The sequence below is a fragment of the Hypanus sabinus genome, chromosome 8 (genome assembly GCF_030144855.1).
Source record: "Hypanus sabinus isolate sHypSab1 chromosome 8, sHypSab1.hap1, whole genome shotgun sequence".
Classification (NCBI taxonomy): Eukaryota; Metazoa; Chordata; class Chondrichthyes; order Myliobatiformes; family Dasyatidae; genus Hypanus; species Hypanus sabinus.
Window position 1 is genome coordinate 129,639,105 of NC_082713.1, and position 17,327 is coordinate 129,656,431.

At 40.4% G+C, this 17,327-nt stretch overlaps 1 protein-coding gene across 2 annotated transcripts in view; it reads left to right on the plus strand.

The window, feature by feature from the left end:
- Positions 1 to 17,327, plus strand: part of pnpla8 (patatin-like phospholipase domain containing 8) — a 110,026-nt gene that overhangs the window by 37,501 nt on the left and 55,198 nt on the right. For both annotated transcript variants that reach the window (XM_059977829.1, XM_059977830.1), the window contains exon 5: positions 13,396 to 13,490. In XM_059977829.1, coding sequence (XP_059833812.1) covers positions 13,396 to 13,490 — 95 coding nt within the window. The remainder of the gene's footprint in view (positions 1 to 13,395; positions 13,491 to 17,327) is intronic.

A 17,327-nucleotide genomic window follows, 5' to 3' on the forward strand; every position in this document is an offset into this window, starting at 1 on the left:
TACGTCTGATCTATATTCTGCTGAAGCCTTAGACAATATTCACACCTATCCACAGCCGTTTACAAAGTTATTAATCATACCTTCTACATTCACATCCAATTTTGCAAACAGCAAAGATTTCAGCACCAGTACCTGCAATACACTATTAGTCATAAACTTCCAATCCAAAAAACATCCTTCCACCTCTCTAATCAGCCTCATCAAATCACCGAGCCTATTTTGCATCCCATTAGCGAAACCCAACCTTCTGGACTTGTCAAAAGCCTTAGTGAAGTTCATATAGACTATGTCTACCTAATTGCCTTAATCATTTTCTTTTGTTACCTCCTCTGGTACACAAAGCCATGCTGGCTATCTCTGATCATTCTCTGCCTTGCCAAATGTACTTAAGACAATTTACAATGACCGATTAACTTACTAACTGGTACATCTTTGAATGTGGGAGGAAACTGGAGCACCCAGAGGAAGCCCATGTATTCACAGGAAGGACGTGCAAACTTCTAACTTCGAAATTGAACTCCAATGCCCCGAGCTGTAATAACATTGCACTAACTGCCGTGCTATCATTGTGGCCCAGATGTTGCTTTATCCTCAAGTATTTGCTCCTAATGTATTTTTGCATTGTTCTATTTTGCACTATTGAAATCAGCCTTCCTCATTTTAAGGAGTAACTGTCAGTTACTATTACTAATACAATTACAGGGACAGCTGTAAGATCAGGGTTCAATTCCCTCTGCTGTCTCTAAGGAGTTTGTACATTCTCCTTGTGATCCCATTGGTTTCCTCTAGTTGCTCCGGTTTCCTCCCATGTTCTGAAGATGTTGTTAGGGTTTGTTGAGTTGTGGGCAAGCTATATTGGCGCCAGAAACATGGCAAAACATGACGCCAGCACAATCCTCACTGATTTGATTTGACACAAGTGACATGTTTTGATGTACATGTAACAAATAAAGCTAATCAAGAATGCTTACTGTGCCATCTCATACTCACCCTTGGAAAGTCTTATCATCTGGCTATGCTTCTATTCACGGTGCACAGATGGAGACTGAAGACTGCAGCACCAATAGAGAGGACCAAGAAGGTATGGGCTAGGGAGGCAAAGGAGCACTTACAGGATTGCTTCGAGTCGGTGGACTGGACTGTATTCAGGGATTCATCTTCGAGTTTGAATGAATGCACCACAGTAGTCACTGATTTCATTAAGACTTGTGGATGAGTGTGTGCCGAATCTTAATACCCAAATCAGAATCTGTGGATGAACCAGGAGATTTGCATTCTGCTGAGGGCTAGATATTTGGCATTCAGGTTTGGCATTCAGGACCAGACAAGCAAACCCAGTATAACTTAGAGAGGCTATCTCAAGAACAAAAGCACAATTCCTATTGAGGTCAAGAGGCGATGTCGAATGCATATTCACTCTGGCAGGGTATGCAGGTCATTACTTCCTTTACGAATTTGGTTTCAATTTCATAAATTTTTTACTCTGAAAAACTTTGTTCTTGATAGCCCTATTTTACTTAATTTTTTTTTCAAACCTTCTTTGACAGATCAAGCTTTTAGCATATGGAAAAGGAAAGGTATAAAATGCTTTCGTGATCTCTTTTTTGAAGGTAGTTTGATGTCTTTCGACCAACTTTCCAACAAATTTGAGTTAACTAAATCTAACTTTTTTAGATATTTACAAATCAGAAATTTTTTACATAAAATTCTACCATCCTTCTCCAATTCAACTTCAATGGACTCTTTAGGTATGATTTTTACCTTAAATCCCTATCAGAAGGGATTAGTGGCTTTTATTTATAATATGATTATGAAGATACAACCAGAAATATCAGGTAGAATTAAACAAGAATGAGAAAAAGAACTTCAATATAATATATCAATAGAAAAATGGGAAAAATTTTTACAAATGGTTAATTCTTCTTCTATATGTGCTAAACATGCTTTAATACAATTTAAAATTGTACATAGAGCTCATATGTCTAAAGATAAACTTGCTCGATTCTACTCTCATATTAACCCTCAATGTGACAGATGTCATTCAGATGTGGCTTCATTGACCCATATGTTTTGGTCATGTCCCACCTTATATAATTATTGGAAGGACATATTTGCTACCATTTCCTCAATTTGGAATATGGATTTACAACCTCATTTTATTACTGCAATTTTTGGTATACCAAATGAGGATGGTAATCAGTTTTCCCCTTCAATTAGACAAATGATTGCTTTTGTAACATTAATGGCCAGAAGGTCTATATTGCAAAATTGGAAAGAAGTAAATCCTCCTACCACATTTCAGTGGCTCTCTCAAACTATTTCTTATCTGAGCTTGGAAAAAATTAGAAGCACTATTTTTGACTCATCAGTTAAATTTGAAGAAACTTGGGGACCGTTCATTCGACATTTTCACATGAAGTAATTTGACCTCTCCCAGACCTTCTCTCTGTTTATTCTTGTTCTGGTATGGAGTTCCGGAGTTTTTGGCACTATCATATACAAATAAACTGTTATTATTGCCCATGTTAGTTTAGTTTAGTATTTTTTTTTCTCAATATATATTTTTTGCTTGTATTTTTACAATTTTTTCTTTTTCTTTTGATTATTCTTATTTTCTTTCATATAATTATCATAGGCTTGATTGATAATGTACTATGTTTTCCTGTTGATTATTTTAGTAGGATATTGTTATCCTATTATTAATTTAATTTCAAGTCTAATGCATTTATAACCTATTCATTATTATGTTATGTTTTTTTTATATATATGAAATTCAATAAAAAGATTGAAAAAGAAAGAAAGGTCTTTACTTCCTGCAAAGCGAAGGCTAACATGAATAGCAGTGATGCTTCACTCCCAGATGAGCTCAATGCCTTTTATGCACGCTTTTAAAGGGAGAATATAACTACAGCTATGAGGATTCCTGCAGCATCTGGTGACCCTATGATCTCTCTCATGGAGGCTGGCGTCAGAGCGTCTTTCAATAGGGGGAACACTCGTGAGGTGACAGGCCTTGATGATGTACCTGGTAGGGCTCTGAAAACGTTTGGCAACCAGCTGGCGAGTGGTCAAAGATATTTTCAATCTCTCAATGCTACATTTGGAATTTCCCACCTGCTTCAAAAGGGCAACAATCAAAGCAGCGCTCAAGAAGAGCAGGGTGAGCTGTCTTAAATTGTCGAGCAGCACTCACATCTACAGTGATGAAGAACTTTGAGCAGTTGGTTATGGCTAGAATCAACTCCTGTCTAATCAATGACCTGGAACCACTGTAATTTGCCTATTGCCACAATAGACCTACAGCGGATGTAATTTCACTGATTCTTCATACAGCCTTGGTCACCTGGACAATACTAATACTTAAGTCAGGCTGTTGTTTATTGACTACAGCTCAGTGTTTAACACATCTTTCTGACAGGTCTAATCAAACAGCTCCAAACCCTGTACATCCCTCTACAAATGGATCCTCAACTTCCCCACTGGAAGCCAACAGTCTGGGTGGATCGGAAATAACATTTCCACTGTACTGATAATCAACGCTGGCAAACCTCAATGATGGTGCTTAGCCCACTGCTCTACTGTCTCAACATCCATGACTGTGTAGCTAGGTACAGCCCAAATGCCATCTAAAAATTTGCTGACGACCTAACTATTGTTGGCAGAATTTCAGATGGTGGTGAGAAGGTATACAGGAGTGAGGTAGATTAGCTGGTTGAATGGTGTTGCAGCAACGTCAGTAAGACCAAAGAATTGATTATAAATTCAGAAAGGTTCAGATGAGGGAACACACCAGTGCTCATCAAGGGATCAGAAGTGGAAAGGATGAGCAGTTTCAAGTTCCTGGGTATCAGCATCTCTGAGGATATATCTTTGGCCCAGCATATTGATGCAGTTACAAAGAAGGCATGACAGCTGTTATATATCATTAGGAATTTGAGGAGATTTGGTATGTTACCAAAGATACTTGCAAATTTCTGCAGATGTACCATGGCTACCAATTCTAACTGGTTGCATCACCACAGGATTGAAGTAAGCTGCAGAAGGTTGTAATCTCTTTTGGCTCCATCATGGGCACTAGACTCTCCAGCATCCTGGATATCTTCAAGGAGCGATGCTTCAAAAAGATGGCATCCATCTTTAAGGGCCCCCATCATCCAGGATATGCCCTCTTCTCATTGCTTCCATCAGGGAGGAGGTATCGGAGCCTGAAAGCACGTACTCAACAATTCAGAAAAAGCTGCTTCTGCTTTGCCATCAGATTTCTGAATGGACATTGAAACCATGAGTACTACTTCACTATTTTTTTCTTTTTGCACTACTTATTTAGCGTGTGTGTGTCTGTTTTATTTATATATACACACACACATACACACACACTGTAATTTAGTTATGTATTGCAAAGCCCTGCTGCCCCATAACAACAAATTTCATGACATATGCCAGTGATATTAAAACTGATTTTCGTTCTTAAATCTCAAATATTTTAAAAAATCTTAGTTTCTGTCATCTAAATCATTGACTTATAATGTGAAAAGCTGTGGACCCAGCACCAATTCCAGCAATCACTGGCAACCAACCAGAAAAGGCCCCCTTATTCCCACTCTTTGCTTTCTGCCAGTCAGCCTGTATTCTAGTATCTTTCCTGTAATACCATGGGCTGTTGTCTTATTTGGCGGTCTCGTGTGGCACCTTGTCAAAGGCCTTCTGAAAATCCAAGTAAACAACATCTACTGACTCTCCTTTGTCTATCCTGCCTGTTATTTCTTCAAAGAATTTGAAGATTTGTCAAGCAAGATCTCCATGGAAACCATGCTAATTTCAGCTTATTTTATCATGTGCCTCCAAGTACTTAAGTCAGGTGAACTGGCCTATAATTTCCTGTCTTTTGGCTCCCTCCCTTCTTAAATAGTTACAAGGTTCAGTGTTTCATTTGTTATCAAGGTATACAATTATGAAATTCTTCACGTAGCCATGAAACCAGGAAAGAAAAGAACAGCGGCATGATCATCAACCTCCAGTTAATTGAGGACTGTTTAAACTATGGAATGGAGGGACAGAAAACTTAGGACAGGCCAGGTTCAACTGTTTAAACACCATAGTGGGGAATAACATATTAGGACATAAACCGATTAAAGGCTTAAAAAATATAAAAATTGGTTAGGATAGGATGAAAGACATTAGTAGGAGATTAATAATGGCCTGTATAAATGCAAGAAGTATTAAGAATAAAGTAAATAGGCTCGAATTATATGCAAGGGCATATAAATATGATAAAATACAATAACTGAAAACTGGCAGACCTCAAAGAATGGTGATGAATATAGCATTAAAGGATATATTTACTTACGAAAGAAGGGAAGATCGTAAAGATGGAGGAGTAGCCATTTACATAAGTGAGAATTTAAACGTGAAGCTGCTTATGATAGGAGATGAATCGAGACTTAGTGAAGATACCTGGCTGAGAATTGAAAGCTATAAAGATAAAGGAATGACATTGGGTGTATGTTATAGACCCCCCCCCACCCCCCATGCTGATGATGATTTTAATAAACATCTCTCTCAGAATATTAAAAAATCAAGTTCTGAGGGTGATTTTATAGTTGTGGGAGACTTTAATTTCTTGGGAGAACCCAGTGACTAATGGATTACAGGAAAGTGAGTTCATTGAGATATTGAATGATTTTTTTTTTGACCCAGTATGTTAATGCACCAACAACAGGGGAGGCCTGTCTAGATTTTATATTTTGTAACAAGCAAGATAGAATCAGTACAGAAGTTGTTAAGCCTTTAGGAACAAGTGTTAGTCTCAAAATTTTTTGGTTGTGTATATCAGTAAAAATCAAAGTTATTAAATCTCCAGGATTAGACAACATACATCCAAGAGGTCTGTGATATAGATATACCCCTTAACATGTATTTTTCAAAAGGCAGTGAAGACTGGTGGAATCTCTGAAGACTGGAAATGGACTAACTTTGTCCCAGCATATAAGAAGGGTGACCACACTGACCCCAGTAACTATAGACCATTAAGCTTAATGTGTATCATAGGTAACATAATGGAAACATTAATAAAGAATGAGATGGAAAAGCAGCAGAACAGACATGTTAGCAGAAAGCCTGCATGGGTTCAGAAAGGGGAAATTATGTTGTACTAATGAAACCCCACCTGGTTTCCTTGACTGCGCAAGTTTAGGGAATACGCACTCCAGTCCCACCAAACCCGTGAGATTGAGGTGGCTCTCTCACCCGAAACCCCGGTTTGTGTGGATGCTGTGTGATTGGCTACCCTGTTACAACCCAATGCCAAGAAATAACAGACAGAACTCTGCATATGATTAAAGGAATTATATTTATGAATCTTAACTAAAGGGTTAGTAAAGAAAAGAGAGAAAAGAACCAGAAAGATCCTGTTATAATTAAACAGTCAACAGTGCACAAGTTGGAGCTCAACTCTTCCAAAAGTCATTTGAACTGTGGCGTCTTGCTCCATCAAATCAAGGTCCCCCACCAGGTTGAATCCTAGGACTGGTTCTCTCCGGTGTCTTCTCTCTTCATCTCCTGCTGAACAAAGGTCCCAGCTCACATTCCAAAGCACCCATTATCTCTAACCATAACCCAAACACTGCTTCTACAGAAAGACTATTATGTTAGCAGTGAAACCTTTTTCAGGGTGTTACACTTGTATGCTGGAGTTCGAAGTGACAACTAAAATTTATGATAACAATAGAGCAGTTTACTTGGACTTTCAGAAGGCTTTTGACAAAAGGTTAATCAAATTACAGGAGGTAGTGATTTAGGGTAAGTTGTGCAAATGGTTGCAGAATTGACAAAAACGGGGAACAAGTTATGCTGAGAGGATCATTTTCACACCTAGAAGATGTTTTAAGTGGGGTTCTGCAGGGATCAGTTTTGATCCCTGCTGTTTTTAATTTACATTAATGATTTGGATAAGCACATAACAAGTAAACTAGTGAAGTTTACAGATGACAGAAAATAAGGGGTAAACGCTGATAACATTCAGGTAGCAAAATCAGTACAGTTAGATCTAAACAAAATCCAGATGCGGGCAGATAAATGGCAGTTGAAATTTAATGGAAGTAAATGTAAACTATTGCATATAGATATTAGAAATATTAGATATAAATATACAATGGGGAGATATTGAGTTAGAAATTGTACTATATGAGAAGGATTTGGGCATCCTGGTAGATCCATCACTATCAACATCTAGACAATGCACAGAAGTGATTAGGAAGGCTAATAGAATGTTGGGCTGTATTAGTGGTCGCCAACCTGTCGATCGCGATCGATTGGCCGATCTTTGAGACTTTCCCAGTAAATCCCCAAAAAAAAGAAAAATAAATACACAAATACTGTTGAGAGATTGTTTCCGGGTTGCGGGGTTTTAGTTCCATTCTTTCTGCCCAGTGTGCATGTGTGTAGCTCCCCCCGCACTACACAGTGTAATTCAACATGTACAAACAAGCTGGATGAACTCAGCAGGTCGGGCAGCATCTGTTGAAATGAGCAGTCAACCAGCTGACTACTGAGTTCATCCAGCTTGTTTGTACGTGTTGATTTGACCACAGTATCTGCATTGTACTTTGCATTTACAATGTGTAATTCAGTGGTCCCCAACCACCAGGCCGCGAGGAAATGATAGGAGTCAGCTGCACCTTTCCTCATTCCCTGTCACGCCGACTGTTGAACCTGAACCCGTGCGAGGTCATCAGTCGCCTAAACACAGTGACACCCTTGCTCCAGGGATCCCTGGTTGGCCTCGTGCGGCAGGCGGGAAGTGCCATTGTTACTGGCCTGGAGCGCGGACAGATGGGTGCCGTCTCTAAACCAGTTCACCACAGCGAATGTTCATGGGGAACCCAGTGCTAAAATATTCACAGATGATCTATTTCGGGCTCAGGGTTTCGTAAGTATCAGAGCAGCTATCGCGCTGCGATCTACTGAAACAAACTTTTGTCAGCCAATCGATCCTACAAGGGGGGGTGGGCACCCTGTTGCACACCTCGCTTGGTCGTTTGCTCTCTCTGGACTGTGACCACTGCTGCCCCAGTACGGGGACCTCTGGCCCTGACCTCGTCCTCTCAACCCACCCACAACCAGCCGCACCTGGCCAAGGCGGCGGGCAGGCGGGAGCTTGCAGTTCGGTCCAGGAGGCTGTCTAATGAGGCAGTGAAGCCCTCGAAACTGCTTCGATACCTTGAGTCCAATAACCCTGCACTTAAAGACAAACCCATTGAGTTTTTTGAGCGGAAAAAAACGTGAGCAAGTGGGACAGAAGCTAAGTGCCGAGAGCCGTGAAAACTAAATTGCGGAATAGACTGGACATAAGGAACCTGCTTCGAGTATTGCTGTATTCCGGTTGTGTTTAACACCTCTCTCCCCCCACCCCCAATCGGTTGGTCTGCAAGAATATTGTCAATATTAAACTGGTCCGCAGAGCAAAAAAAGGGTGGGTACCCCTGGTATTTATACATTATTTCTACTTATGGGTTGTGGGGTTTTACTTCCGTTCTTTTCTGCCCCGGTACTCGTGTGTGTAACTAATCGCTCTGGGGTCGATCTCGCCTTTTTTAAAAAAATTTTTTTTATTAGTTTTTCAAAACTTTACAAATTAAAAACCCCAAATCCCAATGAGGAACCTTAAAACAGTGCAAAATTAAGCATACAATAACAATATGCTACAAAGGAAGAGAATTTAGCAAAAAAAAAGCACCTAAATTAAAGACAAGTAAGCTTAGTGTCCTCCCCAAGCCCCACAACACAAGAAAAAACAACAGCAACTCCAGACCAACCACAACACAATATAGAGAGTATAAGTCAGGACAGCCAAACTCCCGGACTGTGAATACACTCAGCAACAGAGGATAATAATGCCTTCTACCAGAAAAAAAAAGGAGCTGAAAGCAAGGGACCGAAAAGAAAAAAAAAACCCTAGTCAAGAGGAAGGTTATGAAAGTACTCGATAAAAAGTCCCCAGACCTTATGGAACTTTAGGTCTGAATTAAGAACTGAATAATTAATTTTTTCGAGGTCCAAGCAGGCCATGATGTCATTAAGCCATTGAGCATGAGTGGGCGGGGCAACATCTCTCCATCTGAGGAGGATCAAGCGTCTAGCCAGGAGAGAGGCAAAGGATAATATTCGGCATTTGGTCGGACTCGGATGTAAATCTGTCTCGCCCCAGAAACCGAACAAAGCAATTAAGGGGTTTGGTTCTAGGTGCTGATTCAGAATAAACGATAATGTAGTGAAGACATCTTTCCAAAATTTCTCCAAGCTAGGACAGAACCAGTACATATGAATGAGAGAGGCCTCGCCCCTCTTGCATTTATCACAGAGCGGACTAATGTTAGGGTAGAATCGAGATAGTTTAGATTTAGCCATATGGGCTCTATGAACAATCTTAAACTGTAAAAGGCAATGGCGAGCACAAAGAGAGGTTGAGTTAACCGATTTGAGAATCGAGTCCCAGCTGTCATCAGATAAGGAGGTATTTAAATCCTGCTCCCATGCCATTTTAATTTTTTCCACAGGGGCCCGTCATAAGGCTGCTAATTTATCTTGGATAATTGATATTAAACCTTTACCTAGTGGATTAATGGAAAGAAATAAGTCCATAGCATTTTTTGCAGGGATTTCAGGAAAGTTAGGAATTAAAGGATCAATAAAGTGTCTAATTTGGAGATATCTAAAAAAATGAGCATTGGGCAGATTGAACTTAACAGAGAGCTGCTGAAAAGAAGCGAAGCGATTATCAATGAAGAGATCATCAAAACGTCTAATGCCCTTCGTATACCAAACCTGGAATGCTGAATCGTACGTGGTAGGTAAAAAAAGGGATTATGTACGACAGGACTGGAAACGGAAAAACCATGGAAACCATGGCATTTCCTAAACTGAGCCCATATACGCAAAGTGTGTCTAACAAGAGGATTGGCTATTGATCTGGACAGACTGCTAGGGAGTGCAGAGCCAAGAAGTGCAGAGATAGATAATTCTTTAGTGGAGCTCAGCTCCATTGCCTGTGTACAATTTTTGTCTCCATATTTTGTGAGGGATGCGAAGACACTGGAGAGAGTTCAGGAAAAGGCGACTTGGCTCATTCCAGGTCTGCAGGGTATGAGCTATGAAGAAATGTTGAAAGAATTAAATCTTTTTCGCCTATGTGGATGTAGAATGAGAGGAGACATGATAGAAGTGTTGAAAATCATTAAGGGCATAATTAAGATGGATGCCATCTGCTACTTCAAAATTAATCCATCAACAAGGACATGGTACCATAGGTCAAGACTGGTTAAAGGGAGATTTCAGATTAACATCAGGAAGCATTTATTTACACAGCAAGTTGTGGACACATGGAATAAACTACCTAGTTGTGTAGCAAGAATAGTATCTTAGAGACTTTCACATCTAAGCTCGATAATTATTTGAACAAACCATATGAATAGGAATTTGGCAAGTTAGGCGGAATGTCCTGTTCTTGTCAAAAACTTTCTAATGTTCTTTGATATAGCCCACAGCAGTGGTGTTATCAGCAAGCCTGTATATGGTATTGGAGCTATACTTAGCCACACAGTCACAGGTGTAAAGTGAGTAGAGTGGGGGCTAAATGCACATCCCTGCAATGCTCCTTTGCTGATGGAGATTGTGGAGGAGGTGTTTTTGCCAATCTGATTTGACTGGAGTCTACAAGTGAGGAAATCCAGGATCCAATTGCACAAGAGGGTATTGAGGCCCAGGTCTTGGAGTTTACTGATTAGTTGAGAGGAGATGATAGTGTTAAATGCTGATCTGTAGTTGATAAAGAGCATCCTGATGTATGCATCTTTGCTGTCCAGATGTTCCAGGGTTGTGTGAAGAGCCAATGAGATGGTATCTGTTCAAGACCTGTTGCTTCGGTAGGCGAATTGGAGGGGATCCAAGTCGCCACTCAGGAGCTGATGTGCTTCAACACCAGCCGCACAAAACACTTCATCACTGTGGATGTAAGTGCTACTGGGTGATAGTCAATTTAGTCAGGTTACCACTCTCTTCTTGGGTACCGGTACAATCGAAGCCTGCTTGAATCAAGTGGGTACCACACACTGCTAGAGCAAGGGTTTGAAGATATCTGTGATTACACAGCCAATGGTCAGCACGTCTTCAGTTCTGAGCCAGGTACTCCGTCCAGACCAGATGCTTTCTTTGGATTCACTCTCTTGAAGGCAGCCCACGCATCATCTTCAGAGACTGAGACCTTGCCCTTATCCAGGTTGTGTAAGTTATTTAGCTGCAGTTATAGGCTGTTAGCCTAAAAGTCAAAATCAGATTTGGTGGCATATCATCAATGTAATCATTTTGGAATTTTTAAAAACACTAATCTTTTTACACTACAATTTATATAATATTTCCTACATTGTTTTTTTCTTTCCTTGGTTTCCAAATCAATCTTGTGTGGGTATGAGCCCTCTGTTGAGAAATTTGATTGAGGGCTAGTATATTTAACACTGCTTGGAGTATTTTGTCAGGGAGGTGTCATAGGGTGATGTCCGGTGGAAGCTATGTACAGTTGGCCCTCCTTATCCGTGAGCGTTTGGTTCCAGGACCCCTTGCAGATACCAAAAAAGGCAGATGCTCAAGTCCCTTACTTAACCTGTTTCTGTGCGGTGGACTTTAGGTCCCAGCGGAACCCCAGACATTATTTAACCTGGCTCAGTGCGGTGGTCTTTAGGACCCAGGCTACAGTAGGTCAACAATTGGAACAACTTAAAAGGATGAAGTGAGAAAGGCCCTGCTCCGATGATAGCTACAATTATTATTAAGCAATGCAGTGGTTTAATTATTGAAATACATGTGTTTCTTAAGTGTTTTATATGTATAGAAAGGTAAAATATATACTATTTTCTCAGACAAACATTTGACTAACTGATGCTAAGTAATACCAGACGTACCTGTTCTGACTTACTTAATAAGAGAACTTCCGTTTTTTTTTCGATCCCGATCCATGATAACCTACACACATCCTCCCATATACTTTAAATCACCTCTACATTACTTATACAATTATCCCTCCTGATCTGCAGGGGATTGGTTCCAGGACCCCCCGTGGATACCAAAATATGTGGATGCTCAAGACCCTTACTTAACCTGCCTCTGTGTGGTGGTCTTTAGGACCCGGCACAGCTCTGAATCCGCAGTGTTTCTGTTCACGAAAACAATCAGAATCACAATTGAAAATAAGGTGGAAGTAATAAAGCAATCGGAAAGAGGTGAAAGGCCTTCGGTCATTGGAAAAGTGTTAGGTTATAGGCGGTCAACGATCAGAACAATTTTAATGGAGCATGTGAAAGGCACTGCCCTGATAAAAGTAACAATTATTACTAAGCAATGCAGTGGTTTAATTATTGAATTATGTATGTTTCTTAAGTGTTTTATATGCATAGAAAGGTAAGATATATACTATATACTAAGAAAAACCTTTGACTGACTGACACTAAATAACACCGGATGTACCTGTTCCGACTTCAAATCCAACTTAAAGACGGACTCAGGAGCAGAACTTGATAATAACCCGGGGACTGCCTGTACTTTTAAATCTTTTCTAGATTACTTATAATACCTAATACAACGTAAATGCTATGTAAATAGTTGTTATACTGCATTGTTTAGGGAATAATGACAAGAAAAAATAGTCTGTACATGCTCAAACAATGAGTGCTGGAGAGAGAACTTCCGGGTTTTCTCAATTCACGGTTGGTTGAGTTCGTGCTTGTGGAACTCGTGGATAAGGATGGCCGACTGCAATTGGTCACTGGTGTGAGCATCAAATGTACAGTACACGTAGATTCTGGAGAGGGCAGTCTCTAGTGTATCTGTTTGAAGTTTGCCAGGGAAATGTGTACTCCTAGGATCTGACCTTGAGAACTTTAGTAATTGGATTGAATCTGGGGAGCTGATGGGTTGACTCTCCATTTGGGTACTAGATCCCTTTGAGATTAAGTGGATCCCACTTTACCATCCTACTCCTTCACCATTTTGTCTATATTATCCATCCTGCACTATTTGTGTGTTTTACTGTATAATGTGCCCTCATCTGAATTGTAATTGTAGTGGCTATGCACTGTTACACTTAAAAAACATTTTGAGTCCATTCTATAGGATTAGCTATCCTTTAAATGACTTTGCTCCAAGCTTAACTTACACAAATGACAATTAATATGTTATTAAATTTACACAACATGAGCATTGAAAATGTTTATTTACAATAAATAGAATATAGGTTTGAATGGAGCAAACATTGGTGCGCTGCTTAATTTAGAAATATGTTATTTTTAATTGTTCCAAAGTATTAATAAACTAAGAGGTGAAGCATTAAAATAGTTCATTTTGTTGTAGGGGATTGGTTGCTCTTCAGACCCTTCGTAAACTTGAGGAATTGACAGGAAAGCAAGTCTATCAACTGTTTGACTACATCTGTGGAGTTAGCACAGGTAAGTACATGTGCATATGGAAGGAAATCCAAGGGGATGTAAGAATGAGCATTTTCATGAGTTTTTAAGTCCACTGTACCCATTACTCCAATTATAAAATTATTCCTTGTACGATTTTTGGTTCCAAGGTATTTACTTCCATTATTGCACCTAAAATAACTTGATCTTTTTTATGGAGTAGAATTCATTGTTTTTGAGCTAAAATTTGGCTTCAGCTAATTTGAACTTGTAGCTGGTGACTGGTAATAATGCTCTGTTATTTATGCTTAATTGTTTGAAGCAATTCTGCGATCTCTAAGAATAACACTGCCAGATTCCAAAACTTGCTGGGGTCTACAATGGTTACTTCCATTATAAACCAAAGAGGTAATGAAGAGAGGTAGGGATAATGATATCTTTGTAATATTTTTATCATTGGCAGTGATGTAAACTTCAAAGTATCAAAATCAATTTATTATTAAAGTAGTTATATGTCACAATACTCCCTTGAGAGTCATTTTCTTGCAGGCATTTGTAGGGACATATATAGAAACACAGTAGAATTTTTGAAAAAAATACATAACAAAGACTGACCAATGTACAATCTGCAGATGGTAACGAGTTGCGCAAATAATAAATAAAAAAGTAAATAAGTAATACTAAGAACATGAATTGTAGAATCCTTGAAACTTGGCCTGTAGGTTGTAGAGTCAATTCATTATTGTGGTGAGTGAAGTTATCTACACTGATTCAGGAGTCTGATGGTTGTAGGGCAATAACTTCCTGAACCTAGTGTTGTGGGACTTAAAGCTCCTGTACCTCCTGCTTAGACTATTTTGCCTCAAACTACACATATTTACAGTTATTTTACTGCTTTAAGAATTTGGATGATGACTTGCTACTTGGATCAGCTACAGTATATTGAGCATGTAGTTTATTGAAAACTTTGGTCAGTTCTTCATCTGCCAGCATTTTTCTTCACCACTAGTAGAACTGAACTGGTTTGATTGGCATGGTTGTATAGTTTTAAACAGAGTTTTTATTTCCTTTAGATTCTAACTTTCAAGCCAAATTTGAAAAGGTGATTTTTATATGTAATATGATAAATGTTACAACTTTCTCTTTATTGTATCTGTGATGACATGCCTACCCTCTTAGGATGATGCATTGTACAAACTTCATGCTAAAGGCTTGTTAGGAACACTAGAGGGCACTGATAGTTAGCAGTTCAGGCTCATCTTGGAAAATTGAAAGGGAATGGTTTTATGTTATAAACAATTGAAATGAAAAATAAGACATATGCTGTCTACCAGAAGAAGATGCAACTTGTTTCATTAGTAGTGAGTCAACATGTCCATTGTTTTGCAAGGGACAAAATCATTGCAGTGTGGAAGTTAAGAAACATGAAGATTGATGATGTTGCTCAAAATAATGAGTTAGATTTTCTAAGTTTACTCATGGTTTTTTGAGACCAGAGTTTGAATCCTGTCCAGAATGATAACATTTCCATCTCTCTTGCTGCATGTAGGAATCCTTCAGCAAATGCTATGACACATTCCGCCTGCTCAATGGAGATCAGAGCCTATTCTTTCTCAGCTGTTTCTCAAATTGACAGTTTATCTTTTGGTTTGGGACATGAGTATATTCTCGTCTTGTGGGAAAACAAGCTGTGCAGTTAACATCTCTAACCCTTAATCGTCCTACCTGTCAGTAATTATTGATCTAATTCTACTTCAGAGTTATTAATTAATTTCCCACCAACTGTTCTGAGCCTGCTCCTGCCCCACTGACCTTGTGTCCTCATACCTTGACTCTATTCTGTCTCACTGTTCAGTTCCTTCCCAACCACATCCATGAGACTTCTCATGCTCTTAATCTTCTCAATACCTTTTAATTCCCTGACCCTTACCACCTCACTTTCACATTGGATGTCCTGTCCCTATACACCTTTATCCTCTGTCAAGAAGTCCTTAAAGCTCTCCACTTCTTTCAATAAAAGAACCAACCAGTTCCCCTCCACCACTACCCTCCTCTGTCTGGCAGAACTGGTCCTCAGTCTCTACAGTTTTCCCTTTGGCTCCTCCCACCTTCTCCAGACTTGAGGTGTAGCCATGAGCACCTCCATAAGCCCCAGCCTTGCCTGCCTTCACTCTCCAGTTATTTCTCTACTACATTAACAACTGCATTGGTGCTGCTTTATGCACCCATGCCGAGCTCATCAATTTCAACAACTTTGCCTCCATCTTCCCTCCTGCCCTTAAATTCATTTAGTCCAATTCCGACACCTCCCTCCCATTTCTGGATCCCTCTATCTCTGGAAACAAACTGTTGACAAATTTCTTTTATACACCACAAAGTACACTGCAGATGCTGGGGTCAAAGCAACATGCACAACACGCTGGAGGAACTCAACAGGTCAGGCAGCATCCGTGGAAACCAACAGTCAACGTTTTGGGCTGAGACTCTTCATCAGGACTGAAGTGGGAGGAGGCAGGGGCCCTATAAAAATGGTGGTGGGGGGGAGGGTGGGAAGGAGAAGGCTGGTAGGTGCCAGGTGAAAAACCAGTAAGGGGAAAGATCGTGGGGGAGGGGATAGGCAGGAAAGGTGAAGAAGGAATGTAAGGGGAAAGCGCTATGGGTAGCAGAAGGAGGCAGAACCATGAGGGAGGTGATAGGCAGCTGGAGGGGGAGGGTATTACCGGAAGTTGAAGAATTCAATGTTCATGCCAAGGGGCTGGAGACTACCCAGATGGTATATGAGGTGTTGCTCCTCCAACCTGAGTTTGGCCTCATCATGGCAGTAGAGAAGGTCATGTATGGACATATCTGAATGGGAATGTGAAGCAGAGTTGAAGTGGGTGGCAACCAGGAGATCCTGTCTGTTGTGGCGGATGGAGCGGAGGTGCTCAACGAAGTGGTCCCCCAATCTGCGTCGGGTCTTGCTGATGTAGAGGAGGCCGCACCAGGAGCACCAGATGCATTAGATGACCCCAACAGACTCACAAGTGAAGTGTTACCTCAGGAAGGACTGTTTGGGACCCTGAATGGTGGTAAGAGAGGAGATTTACGGACATGTCTTTTATACACCTATTGATTCCCATGGTTATCTTGTCTTCCCATCTGGTCTCCTGTAAAAATGTTATTCCTTTCTGTCATTTCCATTGTCTCTGCCATATCTGTTCCCAGAATGTGACTTTCCTTTCAAGGACATCAGAGGTTTCCTCTTTCTTCAAAGAATGGGGTTTCCCTTTCTCCACCATTGATACTGCTCTCATGTGTATCTCCATTTCCCAGACATCTGTGCTCACTCCATCATTCCGTCACCTTAGTGATAGAGCTCCTCTTGTTTTTACCTACCACCCTTCAGATCCAGCACATAATTCTCCACAGCTTCTACCATCTCCAAAGGGATCCTATCACCAAACATATCTTTACCTCTCAACCCATCTCCCCGCTTTCTGCTAGATCACTCCCTCCATTGTCCATTTGCCCCTCCTCACTAATCTCCCTGCTGGCACTTATCCCTGCAAGCAGTCAAAGTGCTATACCTACCCATTCACCTCCTCCCTTACCTCCATTCAGTCCTTCCAGGTGAGGCAACACTTCACCTCCAGATCTTCTGGTGTTGTCTATTGCATCTGGTGCTCCCAGTTTGATGGCATGAATATAGATTTCTCCTTCAGGTTTTAAAAAAAATTCCCTTCCCCTCCCTCCTCCTTCTATTCCCCACTCTTCTCTTAACTTTTCTCACGCTGTCACCTCCCCCTTTGTCCCCTTCTTCTTCTCTTTTGCCTATGGTCCACTCTCCTCCTGTTAGATGTCTTCTTCTCCAGCCTTTCACCTTTCTTACTCACCTGG